Below are 26,655 nucleotides of genomic sequence, written 5' to 3'. Positions count from 1 at the left end.
ATGTTTTGGTTGATAAATGAATGAACAATGAATATATGACCTAATTTATGATAATGCAGCTAATGTGATACGACACGAATGCTTTTTAGTGATTCTCAAATAAGTATGAAACCCCTATGCTCAGATCTATTGTTGAAACCCATAGATTTCATATTTGTGATATGTTTGACGAATTGACTGTCATGGTTGGGCTTGGGTAGGTAAAGTATTTGATCAAGTTTTGTGTTAGAGGCTTTGTCTTGGTGTTATTTCTTATCTCAGAAAGTCTCATCAAGTTCCTGGCAGTGGTTGGAGGCTAGCCTTGAAAAAATGGCTTAAATCTCACAGTCTTTGACACAGACTAACTGAAAAAGATTGTAGTCTCTCCCTTGCAGGCATTGTGGGAGCGACTAGCGGGTTCCAATCACATGCATGCCCATGTCATGGGAGTAATTGGGGGTTTTTCAATCAAAATGAAATTTGACTCAGGGCTTGGGCTCCCAAAGGGGTGGTGTAGCTCCTGTGGGTCCCGTAGCTCTTGAGGAAGGTCAGTAAAGTGTTGGTTTGTCTATTCCACTTCCTTAACTGCACTTAGGGAGTTAAATAATATCATCGTAACTCTTCCTCACATGTTTACCTTAATGAACTAGTTAGCTTAGATAAATATGAGAGAAAAGTGTTACAAATACCCTAAAAAAACATCCCTTAATAGATTAAACAACTTAAACTTACAATACTTAAAACAAAATTGACCAAACAAAAAAAAATAGTTGAAAACAAATCATTTCATATATTACTCAAACCACACTTTATAAAAACATTTACGATCCATTTATATAAATTTAAATGCACTAATTTACAGACCAACCGAAATGATGTGCAACAGAGAGTAACACAGTAATTATGTTTGGAGTATAAATGCGCTCATTTACAAACCAACCGAAATTATGCAACAAACACACACTCAGAAATTTTGCTTTACAAAATCTTCTTATGATGTAAACCATAAAGTGGGCTCAAAATATTCGTTCCAGCATCTACTCCAATTTGATATATATAATCTTATCCTTTACAGGTTATATATAATTTCTCCTTTACATTGAGTTATTTATAACATGGAATTAGTACTTCAATACGCTGAAAAATATCTACAGGAGAGAGAACTCCATGCATGCACCAGGCATTTTATTTTCAGTGGTGAGCAGAGGTAACTATATACCTACCCTAATCTATCATATGATTAAGCCTGCTTGGAAGGCCACCCCAGTGGCTGGCAGCCACGAGTTTCCAGAAATAAATTGGGCCACTGTGAATTTGTTGGCTTCAGCTGCAGATGTTATCACCCGATACCCGGCCATTCTACTCGTTTGCTAGTTGCTGAACCAGGGCCAGAATTCATATATTCCCCATAATACAAGGTATTCAAAGCAAAACTTCCGGACCATTCTTTCCAGCCAACAGGATTAATGAAATCATCGAGGTAAGATTGCATATAAACTGTGCGAGAGTATTGTTTCCATGGTCTTCCAAGGTAGGTATTATAGGAGCTCTTTACAGGGCGGAGATCGGGGGCTGGTATTACCCTGCAGTTGTGGATGGAAAAGCCGGTGTTTTGATTTGGGTCAGTTCTTCCCTGTGCTGTGATGCAATTATCTTGTCCACCCGGCATGGGTTTGTGCGCTATTATATTGCAACTCTGGAAGACTGCGGCGGCGTTGCCAAAGATGAAGTCCACAGTGCCGTAAATGTCGCAATCTCTGTAAAACTGGCGTTGAGAAACGGCGAAGAGTGTATCTTGGTAGCCTCTGATGTTGCATCGATACAATGTGGAATAGTCGCCTCCTACAAGCAGGGCTACCGCCTGACCATTCTGCGGGCCCGCTGTGTTTTGGAAGGTAATGTCTCGACCGATAAAACCTTTCCCAGTGGCAGCTGTAAGGAATCGGAAGGATTAACAAAATTAGAGGTCGGGAATCCTAAGAAAACTGAATAGACGCTTTGTCAAAGGTATAGTTTTTTTTTTCTTCAAGAAATTTGATGAGCAATACATGGTTTTCTCTGGATTGGAACACGGGACCAAACTTCCTACCTAATTATTCAAGAAATTTGATGAGTAATACATAGTTTTCTCTGGATTGGAACACCGGTCCAAACTTCCTACCTAATTATTTAAACACATCCACGGCACTATCAAAAGTATATCTTATTGACATTAAATGTTACTTGAGATAAGTCATATTTGAAATTATTGACATTAAATGTTACTTGATATAAGTCACAATTTAAATTCTTGTATAATAGGAGATATTGTAGCCTCACTCTTTGCAAATTGGAAGGGGGGCATATTTACATTAAAGTTTGGCATATATTTTTATTATAATATATTTAAAAAAAATAAATTAGGTTTATGATAACTAAAATATTTTAATATTTATTGTATATATAATATGCGTAGAGTAATTAAAAAAATGAAAATTATATTTTATTATTAATTTATAAATTTGAAAAAGATAAAATGGATGGTAAGAAATATATAATATATTATTTGAATATATATTTATATATAAAATAGTGACAAAATTTATCATAATTTAGTAGTCAATTTTGAAGTGAGCATAACTATCTTTATTTGTTATATGAGAATACAAGTTAGCTCGTCATTTTTATTCAAGGCAAAAACCTAGTCATCCTTATTCAAGAAAAACAATGCCACATGGAATGACAGACCTCTTGGTGGTTCATAAGGGGAAGAGTTTCATCACACCAAATCCCTGTGAGTCTTTGGGCCATTAATTTGTTTCCTTACATCCAAGAAAGACAAGCCCTTAACTAAACATAAGCAGTTTTAGAGCATACTCGATACCCAAATTTATTTGAATATATTATAAGTAAATAAAATGATTTTTTGAATATTTTTTTAATTAAAAATATTTAAAAATCTACATATTTAAAAATTTGTTCCATCAACTTCTAATAAATTCACATATATGTAATAATTTATGATTTATTTCATTAAATAAGTTGTTATTATATATAATATATATAATAGGATTTATGGTTTTTCTCAATGTAATTACATTAATGATTTTTAGATCAAAGTGTTTCAAATTACAAAATATGATTCATCATCAAAATTAATTAAATAAATTAATATGTAAAATAAAAAATCAAAATAGTATACTCTTATTATCTTATATGGATGTGAGGTTTGGGGTTGCAGCATCTCTAGAGAATCTTGGAGAAAGATTGAGCAAATCTAGAAGCCTTTTATAATGTATAATCTCAAAATTAAAAGCAATACACCCTATCCTATTTTCCTTATAGAAGTGGCACCCTATCCTATTCTCCTTATAGAAGTGGGTCTTTCTCCTATGGAGAGCCTAGGCTATGACTAGGCTTCTGTTGTACACGCAGAAATTCAATAACATAGGTGACCATAAACTTCCTAAGCTAGCTTTAAATTCTATCTAAAACCACCTAAGGCTCAAACTAGGTTGGTATAAAGATACAAGGTGAGGTTGGTATAAAGATATAGGGCCGTTAAACCATTGGGGGAGATCGACGAGAATGTTGCATTGCAAAACATTAATAACATTAAAAATATTGTTACTTTTAAGTTCAAAGAAAAAATGTGGTGTGAGAAAGATTTAGCACCTAAAAGAAAATTAAGATATTATAAGGAGGACATCAATCCCATACTAGAAGATCGAAAGTATCTCTCTATTTTAACTAGCTCAAAGAAGAAAATTATTATAGCCAAGATTAGAACGAACTCTCATGAGCTCCATAGTGAAACAGGTTGTTGGGCAGTTCGTAAAACACCATGGATGGAAAGGACCTGCCATCTCTGTGAGAATATGAACATCCAGGATGAAAATCACTTACTCTTAGAGTGAGCTCGGGAGGCTTCTCTCCAAGATTTTTGAGCATAGGAATAAAATCTTAAATCAAACTCAATAATTGGTTTCTTTTGGTCCCATAGACCAAAGTTTGGTCTCAGTGGACGTTAACCACCACCACCATCATCATCATCATCATATATATATATATATATGTTGCATGAGTTTGTGGAATATAGGAAAGTTGAGAATTTGGGTAAGGGTGTCGGATTAAAATTAATATTGAATGAAAATTTTCAAATATTAAAATCAATTTAAATATATAAATAATAAATATATAATCTCTCTTATATATAAATATATTCTCTGGGTGTCTCTCTTCCCGAGTCTCTCCCTGATATATATATATATATATATATATATATATATATATATATATATATATATATATATATAATATTAAAATGTCAAGTTCATAATCAGTTCTATGACAGTCTTTGAAAAACGAACAATTTTACATTTGTTTCTCTAGTTATTCTTAAGAGAAAGTGTAAAAGAACTCTAATGTTTAAGCATTGATTGCCGCATACAATATGCACAAACAACCAAAGAAATACTCATCAACATGACATCCCAGATATCGCCCTTACATCTATTTACCCCTTCAAGATATTGCTCCAATTTCTCAATTAAAGATATTGGTGTTAATGATGCCTTTGGCTTTTATTAGATAAAATACATTAAAAAATTTGAATTATCAATTTTTTCTTAAAAATTATTATGATTTAGATATTTTCAAAAAAATTATGAAAATTTATATTCATTAAGTTGTATTTAATAAAACAATTTCATAAAATTATGTCTAATAAAATACAATAAAATAAATCTCTATTAATTGAAAAATAATTTTATATATTAGAAAAATAATTTTATGGTTTATTATTATTTTTTAAATAAAAATATTAAAACTAACCTATGATCATAATTTTAATATAAATATATAAGAATATAATTTATAAGTTAAATGTCTTTTTTCTAAAAATATAATTATTGGGGTTAAGGAGGGGTGTCTTATCAATCACCTTATTTGGCATTTATTGTAGGTTGCAATGGTTTTGTGTAGGTTGCAATGGTCTTGAGCTGGCTGTTATGGTCATTATTATCTGGTATCAAGGAAAGTTCTAAGAATGGAAGTTTATCTTAAAGTTTAGAAACTCTGGCGAATCTTACTATTTCCTAGAATGAAAATTATAAAGTCTTTTGGCGTTATTTTTTTTAAAGTATTGAATATTATAATGATTTTATATTTTATCAATAAAATATTGCCGATTTTTGGGATAAAATAATTTTATACTATATAATTGCGGAGAATCATGGCGAATTTTTTTTCTAAAAAAACATGGAAAATTAGTCCATGTGCGAATATTAGCCCCTAAGATTTCCATGTCTGGTATGGTCATTACACTTTTCCTTTATGCTGATGATATCTTTCTTTTAGCCAAAAGCTATGATGATCTCGACATGCAACTTAAAACCCTCCATGATTACTACTCCAAGATGGGTATGGCCGTTAATACCAACAAGACAAAAATAGTGATAACTAAATCCAAAAAAATAAACCATGGTAATTTCATCTATGACAACAATTACTTGGAGCACATTTAAAAAAGGGTTCTCTTTGGGGCTTTTGTCACCCTTGTTATTTTATATGGATGTGAGGTTTAGGGTTGCAATATATCTAGAGAGTTGTTGAGGAAGATGAGATGATTCAAAAGCAATTTATAACCTACAGCCTCTAGATTAAAGAAAACATTCCCTATCCTATCCTCTTGATCGAAGCTAACATTTCCCCATTGAAAGCATGACTATGTTTAGGTACTTGATGTACAAGAAGAAGCCTTACAACATGGAAGCCAAGAGGTTTCCCAAAATTGCTTCCAACTCTATCCAAAACCCCTACCTTAGTCTCAAGGGTGGATGACATAAGGATGTGAGTCTTGGCTCAACCATTGAGGGATAAAGGAGGAGACCACCTTAGGGAATAAAGATAGTATTAAAAATACTATTACCTCCAAATTTAAGGATAAATTGTGGGATGATAAGGAGCTAGAAGGGAAAAAGAAGCTAAAGTATGACAAGGATGAGATCAACCCCACCCTTACTAACCCTAATTATCTCTCTTTCTTGATGAATACTAAGAAGATAATGAAGAACTAATTCTCATGAGCTTCATAGTGAAATTGGTAGTTGGACTGTCCCCAAAGCACACTAGTATGAAAGAACCTGCCACCTAGCGTCTTTCTTGAAGATGAAAACTTTTTAAGTCAACACAATTATTGGAGTGTTTTTTCTCTCTTTTTTTTTCATCATAAATATACAATTTGAAAAATAACAACTAATTCCTTATTATAGTGAGATAAACTACATTAATCCAACATCATTTTATTTTATTTTTAATATTATAATTTTATATCAATCACCATTTTTTAATAATAATAATATTATAAATATAATACTTGCTATGTATTTTTAAATACAGATGTCTTGCTATGTATTTTTAAATACAGATGTCAATAGATTACATGCTAAAGCCAAAAATAAAAGATGAAAAAATTAGGAATATCTCATGAAAATATATATTAGGAAGAGAAAGCTAAAAAGAAATGTTTAAATTTCATTAAAAGAGGAAGGTGAAAATAGAAGTATTTCATGAAAAAGTTAAAGTTTTAAAAATGAGAAAGCTAAAATAGAAATATTAATAGATTACGTAAAACTGGATGTGATTCAGGAACAAGCAAGCAGCTTCATTGAAACATTAAAAAGAAAAAAAATTGATATGCAATCTTAAAATAATTATCATATATATGGCAAGTTGCAACCGAGCTGATAAAAAAATTGCATACAAATTTTATCATACCTGCTTCACTTACCCTAGAAATCTAGTTGAGTGCACACCCACGCAGCCCTGAGTTATTATCTTCTATATACCATGTTTACATCAATTGCACATCCCTTTAGCAATTGAAACTTGAGGAATTCTACTTAATGGGTTGTGTGTAAGTTTGCATCACATAGTTTAAAGGCTGAGACAGGACTCGTCATGGCAAAATTCATCTCATTTCAATTGTTTTTCATAGATCGTGAAGGTATAATGCGAAGTATATTAAAATGTAGATTCAGAATTAGTTTGAAATTTGCCCAATAGGAGTGAGTTAAATTAAAATGATTAACTCACATTCATACCATACCATCTTCACATAATCATCCAATCTAGTTGAATTCAGCGATCTAGTGCAAGTGTAGTGTTATTTCCAGTGAGTATAGTGGTGGATTCTGGTGGATTTCCAGTGATTTTTTATTTTATTTTTGCTGTGAAGTTAACTGTTTACTTAGCTTCTGTCCATTAAATTTCCAAAATATTTCCTAATTTCAACTCCAGGCGGATTGAAATTTGCTTACCCTCTATGAAATTCAAAACTACAATCAAAGCAACGAGGGAAATCAAACTTGAATGGTGCTGAGCGAATATACCAAACGTAGCGATAAAAATAGACGAGCCTCCCCGAGCGCTCTTACTCCCCGTGACGACTGTAACATCCTTTCCATCTCCCATGACCATAATGTTTTCTTTCGACACCACCACTTCTTCTGCATACGTTCCTGCCTTCACATGGATTATGAATCTCCGCCCACTTTTACTGGGAGCCATCTTTACTGCTTCGCCGATGGTCCTGTAATTTCCACTCCCATCTTGAGCAACGACCACATCAGCTTTCACACTGCGGGGCGTGGCTCGAAGGAGCCTGCGGTCATCTGAAGAGAGCCACGCAGGGAAACCATATTCAATGTAACCACGAGGCTTGAAATCGACTAAGAGGCCATGGTTGTTCACCACAGAGCTTCGTTGTTGATCTCCCTCGTTGTTCTGATTAGTAACAGACATGTTCTTGACGATTGCAAGAGAATTGCTCAGCAGCTTTGAAATGTGCAGCACTTGATCGAGCAACGCAGACTTCACGCTGCGATTCAAGCCTTCAAGGGCACCGATGCACATTTCCTGATTAGTCAGAGAGGCGCTGAGCCAAGTCTGCACATCCTCCGCCTCGTACTTGACCTCGTCAACTAAACTGAGACGCGACTCGTTAAGCTGGTGCAACGTGTACCCCAAAAGCTCTACGCAATCTTTAATGGCGGCACGGTCACATTGATCTCTTCGACTCATGTGATCAGAGGCCAGAGCGAAAGTCCTCTGAACCTCACCCAAGGTTTTCTCGATGGCAATAATGGCGAAATCCTTAGGGCTGGTCCTATGAAGTAGAATTCCAGGATGAGATAGCAGGGTTGAAAAGCAAACGTCGGGGTACAGTGTCACGCTGCACACAGGCTTCAAAAGGTTAGCGACCCTAGGGTTTATCAGTATTTCATGGTTTAGGGTTTCGAGGTTTGTTGCAGCTATACTACAGACAACGCAAGCTACGAAGATGACTAAAGGCAGTGACATCAGGAAGACTTCTCTGGTACCAAAATGGGCATACAAGATTTCATGCAATATAGATTAAATAAAATATGAACAGTTGCAATTTCTTTGTAAATTTATAAGAGAATTTTATCGATTTGAAACTGTGGGGTCGGCAGTGAGTAGCACATCTCTGTTGCTTCTGAGACGTCGCCATCGCCACTTCATGAGAAGTCGCCATCGCCACTTCAGTGACATTTCTTTCAAGAAGTCTTTTAAACGTCTCCCACTATACCTTTCGCTCGCCAATACGTTTCATTCCTGTAACTGAAGAATCGTTACGTGGCAGGGCAAGTAAACCTCTGTGGCGTACCGTATGGGATTACGTAGAAGGGGAGGAAGGTTAAACTTTGATATTAATAAGCAGTTAAAGCTTGAAGGATCACTTCTATACTGCAAGTTCAAAGCAAATGACAAGTCGTCCTGGAAAACACAATTGTTTTGAAGGTTGTTTTCTGCTGATGGCAAAGTTGATTTATGTGAATGCTGTATCTGTCAACCAGCTCTGCTATGCTTACAATTTCTGAATTTCTACTTTTCGTGACTTGCTGAACCAAGGCTCTATATTTCATTGTCGGGCTTAATATTCTCACTAACCATTAATGAGCCAGGTGCAAACTGTATATTTATGCCATATCTTGCGTTCATGGTTATTGACATTGAATCCGCTTCTTTCATTTTCATGCTGGAATATGTTGAGTGACTTGAGCATGTTCTCTATTTAACAAATTGGGAAAGTGCACAAGCATCAAACAAAGCACAACTCCAGATATTCCAATTGGCAACATTAATTTACATTAATTTTGGGTTTTTATGTTAGGTTAGTAAAACGAGCCCTGCTCTGCCCCACCTGGAATATGAATTGATAAAGCACAACTCCGGATATTCCAATTGGCGACATTAATTTACATTAATTTTGGGTTTTTATGTTAGGTTAGTAAAACGAGCCCTCTGCCTCACCTGCTCTGCCATACCTGGAATATGAATTGACGTTTGAATTAAATGAAAAATAAACTAGCATTTGCATCAGATGTTGCAAAGGAAATGCAGTAAGGCATAAAGTGCTGAAATCCATTATCCATGTAGTGTGTGCATTATGTCAATGACCTAAATATCAACATATCTATTCATTTTTTCTAAATGTTGTAGACAACCAGAATTTTAGAAATATTCTTAAATATATACCAATATTTATAGGAAAAAATATTTTTGTCTTTCGGATTTTCTAACACTTGTCAAGCATTTTCATGTTATTAAACAAAGTCTAGAAGTCATAAAACTTACAAGGTGATGGAAACTTTAAAATGGTGCAAAGAAAGATCAAGTTCAAGGGATGCTCACGAAAACATTTAATGTTAGTAAACTAATGCTAGCATTAGTTTATTTGTGAAAAAATGTTAATCAAAATGTAACTTATAACATAAGACATATGGGTTGAAGAATTGGATATCTATCTTGGGAAGAGGTACAATGTGAAATGCAATATGTGATTTCGACAAAACTTTAATTTAAACAATGGTATATCATCATTTTTTGTAACTAATTAATTAAAAAACAAAAATAGAATACTATAGTCTTTACAACCCAAAGGGGAAAGACTTGTAACATTGTAAAGGGACTAACAACATTGTAAAAATAGTTGATTCTTAAAGAGAAAACAAGATACTCCAAAAGAGCAATCACACCAAAAATCAAAATCAAAATTCTCTCCTTAAACTATTGGTCAAAATATAAGACATCATAGAACCATCACATCACCATAAAAAAACAATAAAATACATACAAATTAGAAACCAAGAGTGGTGGTGCTGCAAATTGCTACTTTCCAATGAAGGATTGAAGCTCTATATTATTCATTTTGCGATAGTCTAACTAGACTGTTTTTTTGCCCTGAAAATCATGGAAATTCTGGCAATATTTTGATAAATTCTGGCAGGGATTTTTGTAAATCCAGGTTACAACTATCAAACTTTAAGATTTTGGGTACCCAAAGGTTTTTGATGGTGCTGAATCTATTTCCACCATCAGAAACATGATTTAAACACTGCTTCTGCAAGATTTGTTGATTTTTTTTTTGCCCGGATTCCGGCCACTTTTGACTGTCTAGGCAATTCCTCCGCCTCGGTAGACTTGTCCATTTCTTTTTCCTTTGAAATGAGTAAATTATTAAAAGTGAAATAAAATCATATACATAATTGGTAAACATAGAAAATAAAAACAACCGAATATTTTATGTAAAAGCAATAGAATATTAAGCATCATTGATATTAATTAAATTTTAGTTAAATCCACAAACCAGCTCTGAACATCTCACCACGGAATAATGAATGAAAATCAAGAGAACTATCTAACCATTGGTTATATTCTTTATTAAATAAGCATGGAATCCTTTGTCATGTCATGAGGCACAATCAAGCACCTCAACCTCTTCCCTTTCTTCATCACTAAAAAGAGATTAAAGAGTGCACAGGTAATGAATTAAAATGCTGCAATCATCATTCACATAATAGTGAGCAAGTGTCAAGATTGATTCTATGCTTTGAAATAGAAGGCTGTCAACTTCATGATTAAATGAGACTAAGATCTACAACAATATAAAATTTCTTGCTTAACAAATGGAAAGGAGTGATAATCAATGGAATGTGCTTAACAAATGGAAAGGAGTGATAATCAATGGAATGTAGAAGATTATTGCTCGTTGCCTCATAAAAATTTGCAATGTTCACATGTTCTAAGTATTGTTGCAATTTTTGCTACTGAAAGACTATTCTCTTTCTATGGATGGTGCAGTTACAATCTTTATGAAAATGAGGAAACAACCTACTCTTCCATGTAGCCTTCAACGATGGATATTTAATCCTGATATCTTCTGACAGCCCTTTGTAATTCTAGGCCTTTTGGGTAATTAGGCCTGTGATGTTTCCCTTGTCTCTTGCATGGCTTGAAAGCAATATCCTCCATGTTTCTCGCAGGAGTTGGGGAATTATTTCTCCTTAAACCATATTCAATATCTACTTTGGGATTGACTAGAATTTATTCTGGGATTAGGTCGGATTGGGGTTGGAGCTAATGGAACAATATTTATGGGATATGTTGCATTACGATCATGTTGGATCATAGTAGAAGTTAATGGAATTGCACGAGGGTTCACTATGGAAACATTGGGTGGCATTGAAGCAGGAGTTAAGGGAGCTGCATTCCCATGAAATTTTGCTCTGACATCGGGTGGAATTGAAACAGACATTAAGGGAGTTGCACCCCCAGGGAATGTTGCTCTGATATTGGGTCGGATTAAAGTAGGAGTTAAGGGAGCTGCACCCCTCCGGACTCCTAAATTTCTTCCTCTTGATGGCTACCAAAAATTCTATCCTGGATGCATTTGCAAAGGTGGTTGTCTCACATTTTACAATGGATGAATGGTTGACTGCATTGGAAAGGAAGTGTTGTCTCAGACGAGGTTGCATATTTGGGATCACAGTCGACAAAATTGGATTGTTACTGGGTGAAAATGATTGAGATATGGTATCAAGTGATGGAATAGGTGATGTTCCCAGATTGTCCAAGATATCCAAAGGAATACCATATGAAAGCAGCCATTCAGGTATGAAATTGAGCAACTGATATCCATAAGCAGTCCTTAATTGATGAGGCATCATAAGAGGTCGTGTCACAGGCATATCTATTAAGGAGATAGAAGAGATGGAGCCAACACATGAATCTACAAGTCTAGGCATTTGCAGAATTTGTTGCATCGTAGACTGTAAAGTAGACTAAACACCAGTACCTGGAGAAGCGATATTTCTATCAAGGTTGGGTAGAGGAATTTGCATAGAAGACAATTTACCACTAGAAATGGAAACATCCTGCACTATTGGTTGATCCTCACGGCTCTTCCGCTTTTGGTCATTTGCTCCTGTATTACATCATAATTGCAATAAAAAGGATCTTAGTCCACATTAATAAACTAAACAACTTTTCTACAGCCAACACATGAATCTATAGGCCTAGGCACTTGTAGAATTTGTTGCATGGGACACTACAAAGTAGACTGAATACTAGTACCTGGAGAAGATATATTCCCATCAAGGTTAGGTAGAGGAATTTGCATAGAAGACAATTTACCACCAGAAGTGGAAACATCCTTCTCTGTTGGTTGATCCTTGGGGCTCTTCTGATTTCGATCATTTGTTCCTGTATTACATCATAATTGCAATAAAAAGGATCTTAGTCCACATTAATAAACTAAACAACTTTTGTGTAGCCAACACATGAATCTATAGGTCTAAGCATTTGCGGAATTTGTTGCATGGGACACTGTAAAGTATACTGAATACCAGTACCTGGAGAAGAGATATTCCCATCAAGGTTAGGCAGAGGAATTTGCATAGAAGACCATTTACCACTAGAAGTGGAAACATCTTGCTCTGCTGGTTGATCCTCATGGCTCTTCCTCTTTGGGTCACTTGTTCCTAAATTACATCAAAATTGCAACAAAATAGAACTTAATCCGCATTAATAAACTGAACTTTTCTGGATTCAACACATGAATCTACACGTCTATGCACTTGCAGAATTTGTTGCACGGAAGACTGTAAAGTATACTGAGCACTAGTACCTCGAGAAGCGATATTTCCATCAAGGTTGGGCAGATGAATTTGTAAAGAAGACAATTTACCACCAGAAGTGGAAACATCCTGCCCTGTTGGTTGATCCTGAGGGCTTATCCTCTTTCGGTCATTTATTCCTGTGTTACATCAAATTTACAATAAAAAAGAACTTAGTCCACCTTACTAAACTGAAACTTTCTGAAACAAACACATGAATCTACATGTCTAGGCACTTGCAGAAATTGTTGCATGGGAGACTGTAAAGCAGACTGAACACCAGTACCTGGAGAAGCGATATTTCCATCAAAATTGGGCACATGAATCCGTATAGAAGAGAATTTACCACCAGAAGTGGAAACATCTTGCTCTGTTGGTTGATCCTCGGGGCTGTTCCTCTTTCGGTCATTTGTTCCTGAATTACATCAAAATTGCAACAAAAGAACTTAGTCCACATTAATAAACTGAACTTTTCTGGAGCCAACATGTGAATCTACCCGTCTAGGCACTTGCAAGAAATGTTGCATGGGAGACTGTAATGTAAACTGAACACTGAGTACCTAGAGAAGTGATATTTCCATCAAGTTTAGACAGATGAATTTGCTCAGAAGACAATTTACCAGCACAAATGGAAACATCCCGCTCTGTTCGTTGATCCCTGGGGTTCTTCCTCTTTAGGTTATTTATTCCTGTATAATAACAAAATTGCAATAAAAAGGAACTTAGCCCACATTACTAAACTGAACTTTTCCCCTGGGATAAATGGATTAAACAGCTTAAATTCAGGAAATGGGTTTTGGTTTAATTATAAAGATGATCCATGATTTAGATTCACCTAAAATAGGTTGGACATTTCGCAGACGAAAATTCGCAGGCGTCTTCAACAACACCAAACACGAATTTGAAGAAAAATTTCGACAACAGCAATGGATTTCTCAATGTCTTTTCTTCCTCTGGGGTGGATTCGCCCTCGACTCCTACAAATTCAATCACAAAAACCATTGGACGCAGCAGTCGTCTTCAAACGATTCATCTCTGAACAACTATTTTTACAACTGTTTCAAATATCGTGAACAATTCCAACCACTCAACTACCTTCCCTTGATCAAACGATTAACAATCCTCTAATCGTCTAACACATAATCTAATGGCACATAGGGATGACAAGTAGATTTTAGGGAAGTTCATTTCAGAGGGAAATGCCTTACATCGTAATAATGGGAAAAAAATTAAATGAATAACATTGATTTATGTGATCGATCAAAGAAATATCTACATGGATATAATTATTTCTGTATTGTTAAATGTTTTACATCAATTTTTTATAGTTATAATAAATTTACTTGGGATAAAGATTTAGAAGAAAGAGAAAGTACTATATTGAAGTGTTTAATGCCACTCATTGATGCAACCATATGGCTACCACACCCTTATACCCTATTGGGACTATTTCTCACTTATAAACCTTTAAAGCTTCATATGCATATCGGAAGCATAATTAGGTGCTTTTCCTTTAAAACGGGACCACTTAAGCTATCGGGGCCATTACACTATCGGGAGTGTTTCATATTGCTTTTAGCCTTAAAAAACCCCACTTTTACCATCCTTTACCTCGATATTATGCCTTTTCCTTTCGGAGCCAAAATGCTTTCGGAAATGCTTAAAACAATGCTTTTTCCTTTTAAAACCAAATATATGTGATATTACCGAAGATCGGGGTCTGGCCGATCGGACGGTCTATATTTAGTCACCTTATCGACAATCGGTAGTCACAAGGTCTTTTATATCAGCGCTTCCCTTTGGCAGAGTCCCAATGCGATTATCGCTAATCGCTATCAGCGATTGCTATCGTTCCCGCATAAAGCTTTACCACTCCACTCAAAAGTGTCGATGCAATGTGTCGGCAATCACATGTCGCAAGGGTTTGGGGATAGACCTTTAACATATGTCGCTCCAATTGTGCGATGTGATATGTATTATTACATGGACCCGACAAGTCTCAAAATTCTTGTGTATAATATTTCAAATCCACTTTTCAGATCCGATAAGTGTTTCTGCGCAATTTCCTAGTGTAATTGGGATTTCCACTTACGGGACCAAATGACACCAATTTTGCCTTTATCTCTGTGTTTTCTACTGTAAAGTATGGAAACAGAACATTATTCGATTCACTCCCGCATACAAATAAAACACATGCAAGCATAATACGATTTCCTAGGTTTGATAAGGAAATTACATAGACAACATCATTTATCCACAATTTAACAGGATTACAGAGTCTCGGCCTTGGCCTGATTACAACAAAGAAAGACCTCTATTTCATATGCTATCCACACACAAATCTGCTCTCGCTCTACTTAGCCCCCTCCTGATTCTTTCCTCTCTGGCCTGATTCTACAAATTAGTGGCCTTTGTTCCCAATCTGCTCGTAGGCTTACAATTCTCTCATGAATCCTCTCTCTATCTCTCGATTCCCCTTCCAGAAAAGAAAGGAAATTACATTTATGTCCTATCTAACAATCTCCTCCACAATTGAAGGGATAGACTACATATTTAGAAATCAAATCCTATCCTAATATGAACAATTCTAACTACTTGGTTTGACTTGGTTTGATCTCCACGTAGGGAGGATCACTTGCCATTTTATTCCCAATTATGTTCAGAGTTACATAATTTGAAATTAATACAATTTAAATAACCAATTATTCCTCCAAACTTTCATTAGCCACAACATGTGACCACACCATCACATTGCTGGCTAGGTCTAAATGCTCTTGCATCAGACTCCCAAGGTTAAAAATAATCATGATCTCCTGATCATGTACTTCTGATCTATGTCCTCCTGGATCCCATAGTTGGTTTGGTAGTTTGTCCTTGGTTGCTACTGTTGTTGTTTGTTATTCTCCAGGTCTCCATATTTCATGTTGCAATGCCCCATTAGCTATGCTTTCACTGTCTGCTGCTGTCCTTTTCATATATCTTACTGTTGTTTTCTCATCATTACAGTTTATGGCAGGCTCCCACATCTTAAATTGCAGTTTTCCATTTCCTTCACCTGTACCATTCTTTCCAGCCAATATTCCTTTCTTCTTTTGTCCTTTATTTGTTTTATTGGAATGTTGTTGTATGAGTTCCCAAAACTCATCAATTTATTTATCCACTTCACTTCTCAGATGATGAATACGATTGTCCTGCAAATGGATGTGTTCTTGAATGAGAACATCATAATCCCTATGCCAAAACCTTCTCCATTGATCCTCTGCAATAATTCCAGTTCCTTCTTCTAGTTCCCCATTCATGGCTTCACTTCTTCTTACTTCAATTCTCAGTATACCTGCAACTCCACAAATTTCTTGAAAACTAAGAATTATTCCTACTTGCTTAGATACTTGGAATACCTCTTCTTTTAGTAACTTAATTTTTGCACCCTTAAGGATCATGGCATCATACTTGTCTGCTTCTGAAATGTCATCTTCAGCCTCTTCTTCATCAATAACTTCCTGTAGCACAATAGTAGTCCTGTTACTATCATCTCTTGAACTCATCTCTAGTGCAACAATTCCATACTGTAGATTCAACATCATCCCATCTTTCTGAGACATTCTGATCTCATCCTTCCCTACTTCGATCTAATCTACAGAATCAACTCCTTGTTTCAAATTCACTTCACGTTTTCTCGTTCCTGCATATAAATCTTCACCAGAATTAATAAATTCATTAAACACAAATGCTTTACCCTGTTTCCTAATTATGCTAACATTTATGACAACTTCTTTTCCATATTTGTCTTCCATGACAACTTCTTCATTCTCATTCAGTTTTGGTCGTACAGTCTGATCACTTATTCTTTGATTTTCTTGCCTCCTCTTCAAAAGACTTGACTCATGCCACAAATCTGTCATCTCATTTGGAATTTCTCCCAAGAGTTCTGCACGATCTCTAATATCTTCATTGTCTGCAACATTTGTATTTATTACTTCTTTACTCTGGCTTTCGTCAAGGTCAATAATCTTCAATAACTGTTTAACATCTACAAAGTCTTCTATATCAACCTTTAGTAGCTGTTATCCTTTGGCTTCGGTCTTCAACAGTTGTCTAATATCTGTATAATTTACTACAACTATGTTTAACAGCTGCCCTTTCCTCTGCATCACAAGATTATGTGAATTTCCTTCTTCTAACTTCTGAAAAATCATATCTTTGTTTTTCCTTTCCCTTATGACAACATTAAACAGTTGCTTTACTTCAGTGTATCCTGCATTTACACACAAAATATTAGCTTCAAAACTATGAGATACCAAGGTCTTCATAAGATTCTCCATTTGGTTTGTATTAACTTCATCAATTTTCCTGAGAAAACACTTTGTTCCAAACATTCCTTTGCCATATTCCTTTTTACTTATCCTTTGGATGTCATTTGACTGGACACATTCCTTCACTTGATTGTAACTTCTCTCCTTATTCCACATATGACTATGAGTAGTCATCTCTTCACCTGTTAATATAACAATTTCCAATAACTACTTGTATTCCCTCGAGTTTACATAACTTGCAAACACAGAACAACTTTCATTTTTCAAAATACAATACCTTTCATCCTCTTTTGATGCTTCAAGCACCAATCTTCCATCATAGATCTTCTGGATTTCAGCAAATCCTTCTTGCTGTGACTCCATGCCTTTGAGTCTCTCCTTCTCAAACAAATCAATATGAATTTGTTCAAGTTCCCTGAACTCATTTATTAGCTTGCCATTCCACCTCTGTTGCAATATCTTCCACCTGACTCTTTTCTTCATTCTCCATCTGTATCTTCGATCTTCATTTGTCTTCCTTTGTAGCCCTTCTATTATTATATTCACTTCTGCTCTCATTACTGCCAGACTAGTCTCTTGTTCTTCATTCTGTTGCCAGTTGCTATACTCCTGCAATCTAATGCCTTCCTCAAATTCATCCTTATGTTGTTGATCATCTCTTTTAAATTGCTGGTTCCCTCCATCTTCATTTTGCTAGATTAATTCTTCTGTCTCCTTCATGTCTCTAAGGACATAACTTCCTTGTGGTTCCTGATCTTTCATTTCACCTTCAAATAATCTCTTCTCAATTTCTCTGATTTCAACATCATATTTATTAATGCTGTCTTCCATACCTGCAGTCACATCATTAACTGAAGAGTCTAAACATTTACTTAACTCTATAAATGTTAGAAACATTTCATCCTTATCATGCATAGTAACCATATCCTTTTCTTTATCAGGTTCTGAAAGCTTCGTTTCTCCTTCAGGTTCCTTGAGTAGTCTTTCCAAGGATTCTATTTCCATGTGAAATCTCTCCAGCAGTTCATCACAACTTCCATTCTCAGCTTCATTATTTTTTCTGGAAATCCTCTTGAGTTATCCTGTTTTCTGCACTGTCATATTGCAAAGTTCTTTCATCAATTTCATCAGACAAATTCATTTGCTTATCTCCTTGTAATACCACTATGGTATTGTCATTAGACTTCTGGTCCATATCAACTTCATCTGACTGTCTTACCCCAAATAGAACTTCATCTATGAACTCTTTCTACTGTAATAAATCAACACCTTCTTCCTCTAAAAGGCATTCTCCATCATACTTCACCTCAAGAGCTTCATTCCTGTTTGTGACAGTTTCACTAGACTGTCCATTATCCTCTACATATCCTACAAACATACAAAAACTATGAGAATAAAAATCATAAGGCTTCATTGCCTCATCTACTTCCTTTGTCAACATATCTTCGAATTGTTCTGAACTATGCCAATAGTCCATGAGATCTTCAGTTGACCTCTCATTATCCTCTTCACCCAACATTTCACCTTGTTCTGGTCTAAAATTGGAAACTTCCATTTTTGCTTTTGCTTCTTTGAGGTTTTCCATCAACCACTTTACCTGTTATTGTTGCAGCCTTCTCTGCAACTTAGACCACTTAACTGGCTTCCTCTTGAAAACCCAACCTTATCTTTGGTTCACCTCTAGCAGTATTTCTAACACATCGAGTTCTTTTCTTATTTCAGTCATTTCCTTGTCAATCTCTGCTTGACTCATCTGTTTCCTATGGATTGTTTGAGCACCATTCTCCTCCATCTTATAGCCTTCTTTTGAACTTTCCATATGACTTTCCATAGCCATCTCTTCTCTTCTATGTGAGCTCCTACAGCTGCAACCAATCAATTTCCTTCTAAGTTGATCTTCTCACCAAGCTTCTCCTTTGCCTGGTGTCCAAGTCCTCTTTCTTTAGAACTTGCACTCAACACTCTTGCTCCCTCTCTGGTTGCTCCACTTACTTCTCTTAAGGAATCCTCTGTCCCTATCTATTCCAAGCCTTAGCTAGAATGAGGTTTCTGCTACAATCTCTAAGAACTTCCCAAAAGTCCTTCTACAGTCTTACTGCTGTAATCCTATGCCCAACATTGCCATTCATTCAACTGCTGCACATTTCATACCTTTTATATCATAACTTTCATAAGCAAGACATCCTTCTTGCAGGAAATTTTCTTCCGTTAACCTGCTCTGATACCAAAAATGATGCAACCATATGGCTGCCACACCCTTATACCCTATCGGGACTATTTCTCCCTTATAAACCTTTAAAGCTTCATATACATATCGAAAGAGTAATTATGTGCTTTTGCTTTAAAATGGGACCACTTAAGCTATCAGGGCCATTACACTATCGAGAGTGTTTCATACTGATTTTAGCCTTAAAAAACCCCGCTTTTACCATCCTTTACCTCAATATTATGCCTTTTCCTTTCAGAGCCGAAATGCCTTCAGAAATGCTTAAAACAATGCTTTTTGCCTTTTAAAACCAAATATATGTGATATTACCGAAGATCGGGGTTAGGCCGATCGGATGTCCAGATTTAGTCGCCTTATCAACAATCGGCAGTCACAAGGTCTTTTATATCGGTGCTTCCCTTTGGTAGAGTCCCGATGTGATTATCGCTAATCACTATCAACGATTGCTATCATTCCCGCATAAAGCTTTACCACTCCACTCAAAAGTGCCGATGCGATGTGTCGGTAATCACATGTCACAAGGGTTTGGGGACAGACCTTTAACATATGCCACTCCAATTGTGCGATGCGATATGTATTATTACATGGACCCGACAAGTCTTAAAATGCTTGTGTATAATATTTCAAATCCGCTTTCTGGATCCGCTAAGTGTTTCTGCACAATTTCCCAGTGTAATTGGGATTTCCACTTACGGGAAAAATGACACCAATTTTGCCTTTATCTCTGTGTTTTCTACTATAAAGTATGGAAATAGAACATTATTCGATGCACTTCCGCATACAAATAAAACAAATGCAAGCATAATACGATTTCCCAGGTTTGATAAGGAAATTACACAGATGACATCATTTATCCAAAATTTAATAGGATTACAGAGTCTCATCCTTGGCCTGATTACAACAAAGAAAGACCTCTGTTTCATATGCTATCCACACGCAAATTGGCTCTTGCTCTACTCAGCCCCCTCCTGATTCTTTCCTCTCTGGCTTGATTCTACAAATTAGTAGCCTCTGTTCCTAATCTTCCCGTAGGCTTACAATTCTCTCATGAATCCTCTCCCTGTCTCTCGATTCCCCTTCCAGAAAAGAAAGGAAATTACATATATGTCCTATCTAACAATCTCCTCCACAATTGAAGGGATAGAATACATATTTAGATCAAATCCTATCCTAATCTGAACAATTCTAACTACTTGGTCGGATCTCCACGCAGGGAGGATCACTTGTCATTTTATTCCCAATTCTGTTCAGACTTACATAATTTGAAATGAATACAATTTAAATAACCAATTCTTCCTCCAAACTTTCATTAGCCACAACATGTGACCACACCATCACATTTCTAGCTAGGTATAGATGCTCCTACATCACTCATAGTCATCAACAAAAAGCATGAATAGAGGTCAATATCTCTCGGAGAGCCATGGACTAATTCTCATCAACTCAGTTGTGAAAAACGCGTTGGAAAAGGCCAAAAAAATTGTGGGAGGAAAGAGTATGCTTTTATTGTTCTTCCGGAAAAGTGGAAACAAAAAAACATTTCATTTTAGAATTTGACACTTCAAAGACAACAGGGAAAGTTATGTAGATATGCTTACAACTAGCTCTTGGGATAATCTATTTAGCGAGGGATTTTTTGAGAAGCTGGGAGCATTTATTGTGAGGCTTCACAGAAAAAGGGCTAACAACTAGCTCTTGGGATAATCTATTTAACAAGGGGTTTTTCAAGAAGCTGGGAGCATTTATTGTGATGCTTCACAGAAAAAGGGATGACAACTAGCTCTTGGGATAATCTATTTAGCGAGGGGTTTTTCAAGAAGCTGGGAACATTTATTGTGAGGCTTCACAGAAAAAGGGCCAAATAAGATGAAGAAGCAATGTGTCCCATAGGCTATCTTTTGCCTCGTGGATGTTAAAATAATTTTCTTTCTTTCTTTCTTATTTTAATTTCTCTTACAATTTCAAGACAAGCCAAACATCATTACAGTTTTCCTAATAGTATTATTATATATATATATATATATTTTAATTATGGATTTTTCTTAGAGTTACTCCACCTCTATCAATAATATGTCTTATAAAATAGTATTTAATATCAATGTGTTTGGTCTTATTATAATAAGTTAGATAGGTAATAAAACCAATCTAGATTCATCTTAAATCTGGATCTATCAAGCAAAAAGAGGGAGGGATCAAATATCTCAAAGTGCATTTTATCCCTCTAGACTCTTGATAAATCCGGAGTTAAGATGGATCTAGATTGGTTTTTTTTTTTTTTCCACTGGAAAAATCGTAATCTTTCATTAACTTAGAAAAATTACATATTGTAGATGCATTTTGCATATGCTGTATGTTCTTCTGCCACATGTGGGTGGCTATATATCAATTCTGTCTGTTTAGTAGCAAAAAATCATCACGCAGGATGTTCTTTGTTATCAGTTATATATATATAGATTGCCACGCAGGGCTTCAGGTTAAAATTTTTATCATCTATGTACAAAAAAAGTTCCAAAAAAGTATCATTTTCAGATCTGTATCTCATGGGTTGGCTGCCCTGTGATAGTGTGCATCTATGTATGGGCAGTTGTAGTATTGGTATGCATTTGTTCCTCACTGCTCCTGTATCATCCACTCTCCTCTAGGAAGTGCCGTGGCCTCCTTGGATAGTTGGTCGGCACTGCTGTTGTGTTCCCTGTAGATATGTTGACAAGTGATGTCAATAAATTGTGCCTTCAGTAAATTAATATCATCCAAAATGTTGCTGAGAGTGTGTGTGTGGCAAACAGTATTATTGTTAAACCAATCAATGACAATCTTCGAATCTCCATATATATGAATATGCATGCAATTGTGCCCCAATGCAAAATGCAAGAGATGACGGAGGGTAATGATCTCAGCAAAATTATTTGTGCCAGCTCCCAACCCCAGTTTAGCTTTGTAGAAATGCTGATCATTGATGAATAGTAGAAAACCTCCCCCACAGCCCTGCTGTTGGGCTGCGCCATCGAAGAATGCCCATGGGGTGCTATGATCTATATGAGGAGGGTCACGGGGTCTTCGAACCTTAGGCTGTGGCGGCTCAGGCGTCTCATGGTAGGCCGATATGATTTTGGCAGTAAGATGCGGCCAGTGCACAGGTTTATCTTTGAAGATCATTCGGTTTCGTGCAAGCCACAGGTACCAACAAATAATGATAGGCAGGCTTTGTAACTTGGAGTTTTTGTGATGGTAAAACCAAGTTTCCCAGGTTCGATTAATATCATCGCCCTCCCATTTTCCAGTGTATTGAATAGAGGATGATATAGATTGCCATATAGACGTTAGTGCAGAACAGTTTAAGAACAAATGAACGCTCGATTCGGAGTTATGTTTGCACATGGTGCACCAGGTCGGTCCATAGACTGCACGACGCATGAGGTATTCCCCAGTAGGGACAACAGCCTTTAAGATACACCAGAAGAATAGCTTCTGTCTGAGGGGAGCAGTGAGTTTCCAAATAGAGTTCCACCAAAAAGAGATTGTGTCCGGAACCTTATGCGATATCAGAGTGTGATAGCCAGACTTTGGGGTGTATACTCCGTTCTCCAAATGATACCATACTAGATCGTCCTGCCCTTGTTTGATCCTTATATGTGATTTAGATAATGCATTGATATATGCCAACCAGTCCTGATGCCAGAGTGGTGGTATATTGATCTGATTTGCATTTTTCCAACGCTGTTCAAAAATGGAAGTGTTTTGTGGATCAGCAATGTCAGCCAGAACTTTAATCCCCTGTGAGTGAAGATGCCGGATGAGTGCTTCAGGAAGAATGTGCCTACCGCTGCTACCATTCCAAGGATCCAGACCAATACAGGCCTGTGTTCCATCATTGATTTTCCATACCAGATTATCCCTGATAAGAGTCATAGAGTTAAGAAGCGCTTTCCAAACTGGTGATATACCAGATTTTGGCCAGGTAGGGAGGCGAATCCAATCCAAGATATTGAGGGGCCAGATATATTTGTAATATGAAATATATGTCCAGAGGTTGTTTCCAGTGAGTAAGGTCCACCCCATTTTAGCTGCAAGGGCTTGAGCGAAAGTAGGGAGATCTTTAAGCCCCCATCCACCCCATTTCTTTGAAGTGGCGATCTTCTTCCATCCAACCCAAGCAAATATGCGCTTTTCCTGATTCCCATTCCACAGGTATCTATTGCAAGTTTGCTGTAGCTTGGCCAAGATACTACATGGGATCCAAGCTAATGCCATCCAAAAGACCGGGGTAGCTTCCAGGATAGCCTTTACCAGAACGAGTCTGCCTGCTCTTGAGAGATGTCGATGGCTCCAGATATTGAGGTGCTTCTCCAATTTTGCGACTAGCCAGACCCAGTCCGCAATCTTTGAGCTGAGAGGCTTGATCCAGAACCCCAGATATTTGGGGTCGAGGTCTAAGGGATGGATGCTATAAGGAAACAGCTGCAGGGCCAGATGGGATTCATGGATAGAAGTTCTGGAGAGAATAATGGAGGATTTTGAATGGTTGGCAAGCATCCCAGTGGCGGATGAGAAAAGAGTGATAATGTTCGAGAAAGAACGGGAGTCTCGAATGCTGCCATCAAGGAAGATCATTACGTCATCCACAAAGAGAAGGTGGGTGAGGAAGCAGTCGTCAGTTATCTTGAGTCCACTAAAATCCCCATTTCTCTTAGCAGAGTCTATAAGGCGGCTCAGGCCATCCATGACAATAAGGAAAAGAAGGGGAGACAGAGGACATCCCTGTTTGAGACCACGTTCAGAATGAAAAAACTGGGATGCAGATCCATTAATCAGAACACTGAAGGTGGGAGTGGTAATGCAAGCCATAATCCAGGTGATGAAATTATGAGGGAACCCCAGGTGGATGAGAAGCATCTTGAGATAGAGCCAACTGACCCAGTCAAATGCCTTAGCTAAATCAATCTTTAAGATAATGGCTTTGTGATGCTTGGTCCAGATAGTATGAAAGGCTTCTTGTGCAGTACCAATGGCTTCATGAATCTGACGATGTTCCAGGAAAGAAAATTGTTGAGGAGCGATATGTCGAGACAGAATAGGACGGATGCGATTTGCAATGATTTTGGAAATGATCTTGTAGAGCACGTTGCAGAGGGAAATGGGGCGATAATCATCAAAGGAGGAAGGAGTATCAGATTTGGGGATCAGAGCTATGAAAGTTGAATTGATGGCATTATACAGGGACCCAGACACCCGACATTCCTCTACTACCCTAAGTAGATCATTGCTGATCAGCTCATAGAAGGCAATGTAAAATTCGATGGTCCATCCGTCCGGCCCTGGGCTACGGTCCTTCTTGAACCACTTTATGGTGTTTTCAAGTTCCTCAGGAGTCACTGGATCAAAAAGGTTCTCCGCTTCTTCCTCATTTACAAACCTGGGGAAATGTCCTGCTATGTTGATGATATCTGCAATAGTGGAGCCCGGGGGTTGCTTGTAGAGGTTCCTGAAGTGGGATTATCCCAGCTGTGAGAGCTTGGAGAAAGTGTCTACCACACCACCATATGGCAGAGGGAGGTTCCATATAGTATTTTTAACCTTGCTGCCTTTAGCGTAATTGTGAAAGAAGCGAGTATTGTCATCTCCAGCCTTTAGCCATGTAGCTCTGCTGCGAAGTCAAATAGATTCTTCTCGCTCCCTCAATATCTTTTGCTTCTGGTTTTCAAGTTCCACCAAGTGGGCTTTATCTTCAGCAGTGGTAAAGCCCAGGCCTCTTTCATCTAATAGAGTGGATAGTTCGGATTCTATGAGCATAAGAGCTGAGTTCTCCTTTTGGTGTTTCTCTTTGGCCCATTCGATAAAGAGATGCTTGAGCTGTGATAGGTTCATGCAGAAGCCTTTTGCCAGAGTGTCTGTTCTATCAATCAGATTGTGGATCCAGAAGTCTTTAACTAGCTTGATGTAGGAGGGATCCTGTAACCAGCCATGATTGAACTTGAAGGGGGCTTTTGGGTTTTGTATGGCCCCGAAATCTCCAGATAGATAGGATAGTGGTCTGATATTCCCCCGGTACCAACCCATTGTTTGTAGTGATGAAGCTGTTGTAATAGAGTGCCTTTCATAATGAATCTATCGAGTCTGCGCACGAGGGCAGCTTCACCAATTCTTCTGTTCCTCCAGGTTGGGAGAGGATTATTCATGGGAACATCGATCAGGTCATGACGTTCCAGAAGGTCAGTCATAAACCCGGTGATCGAGTCAATTTGTGCCGTGGATCCCCAAGATTCGCTATACCCCAGGGAGAAATTTAGGTTGCCCCCAAGGATGGTATTCTCATCTGAGAGGATAGATCGACTCAGAAGGTGATTCCAGAAGGATTCTCTTTGATGGCAGGGTCCATATATATTGATAACCCTGAGATTGATACCCAGATCAGCCGAGAAAAGGTCAAGTCCTAAGAATCCAGATCCCCCCCAAGTGCCATGAGCCCTTATTGAAGCAGGGTTAAAACCAATCGCTAGGCCCCCCGATCTACCCGAGGAGTCCATCGCCGTGAAGTTCCATCCCGGGGTGATGGAGGATAGGGAGGCAGATATGGAGTCCGCAGGGCCAAGGGTCTCCTGGAGGAGAATAATATCAACAGGAGATGATTCAATCAGTCTTTTCAGGGCTAGTTTCTTGGAGGCGCTAGCCAAGCCTCTGCAGTTGAAAGAGAGGCACTTCATGGAGGAAGATTGCCTGGGGTGTTCTTCGCTCTAAGTACCCCAACAATGGTGGATTGTCGCCCAGAAGCTACCTCAGCTTCCGCTCTCCTGATAGCTTTTGTAAGATCAGATTTTCTCCCTCGAGCAGACAAGGGGGTCAACCCGGATGATGTGATACCCAGACAAACGATTTTCAGATGAGATCCCAGGGTGTGAGTACAAGGACACAGATTATAGGAGTGTTTAGAACCCCGGGATGATGAGGGAGAAGATGATGGCGATGGGAGCTTTTGAGATGATGGAGCGGAAGGAGCAATAATCGGGGAGGAGGGCATAGTGCAGAATGCAACAGACAATGAGGGAGAGAGTGTAGATGGAGTAGATGTGAAAATAGACAAAGGAGGGAAAAGTGAATTACCCGGAGTGGATGTAGATGCTGAGGCTGCTCGAGATCTGGTGACAGGAGTAGATGCATGGCAATGAGCAGCGCCCGGTGT

General features: G+C 37.4%; 1 protein-coding gene and 1 pseudogene across 2 annotated transcripts; both read right to left on the bottom strand.

Annotated features, from left to right (window-relative positions):
• Positions 1-1,074: 1,074 nt before the first annotated feature.
• Positions 1,075-8,356, bottom strand: LOC149175192 (pectinesterase 2-like; annotated as a pseudogene). Its single transcript, XR_016258534.1, has 2 exons — positions 7,350-8,356; positions 1,075-1,911 (listed from the first exon to the last, which is right to left on the bottom strand). The product of XR_016258534.1 is annotated as a pectinesterase 2-like (transcript).
• Positions 8,357-16,599: 8,243 nt separating this feature from the next.
• Positions 16,600-25,096, bottom strand: LOC149175191 (uncharacterized). Its single transcript, XM_089421069.1, has 5 exons — positions 25,053-25,096; positions 22,451-24,960; positions 18,558-18,619; positions 16,769-16,957; positions 16,600-16,620 (listed from the first exon to the last, which is right to left on the bottom strand). Exons 1-5 carry the CDS (start codon positions 25,094-25,096, stop codon positions 16,600-16,602), a joined length of 2,826 nt encoding a protein of 941 aa, XP_089277195.1.
• Between the last annotated feature and the right edge of the window lie 1,559 nt (positions 25,097-26,655).

This window comes from Pinus tabuliformis, chromosome 4_1 (assembly GCF_031772625.1).
Source record: "Pinus tabuliformis cultivar Carrire ecotype Pingquan chromosome 4_1, CPIR1, whole genome shotgun sequence".
Lineage (NCBI taxonomy): Eukaryota > Viridiplantae > Streptophyta > Pinopsida > Pinales > Pinaceae > Pinus > Pinus tabuliformis.
This window is presented reverse-complemented; position numbering and strand designations above follow the sequence as displayed.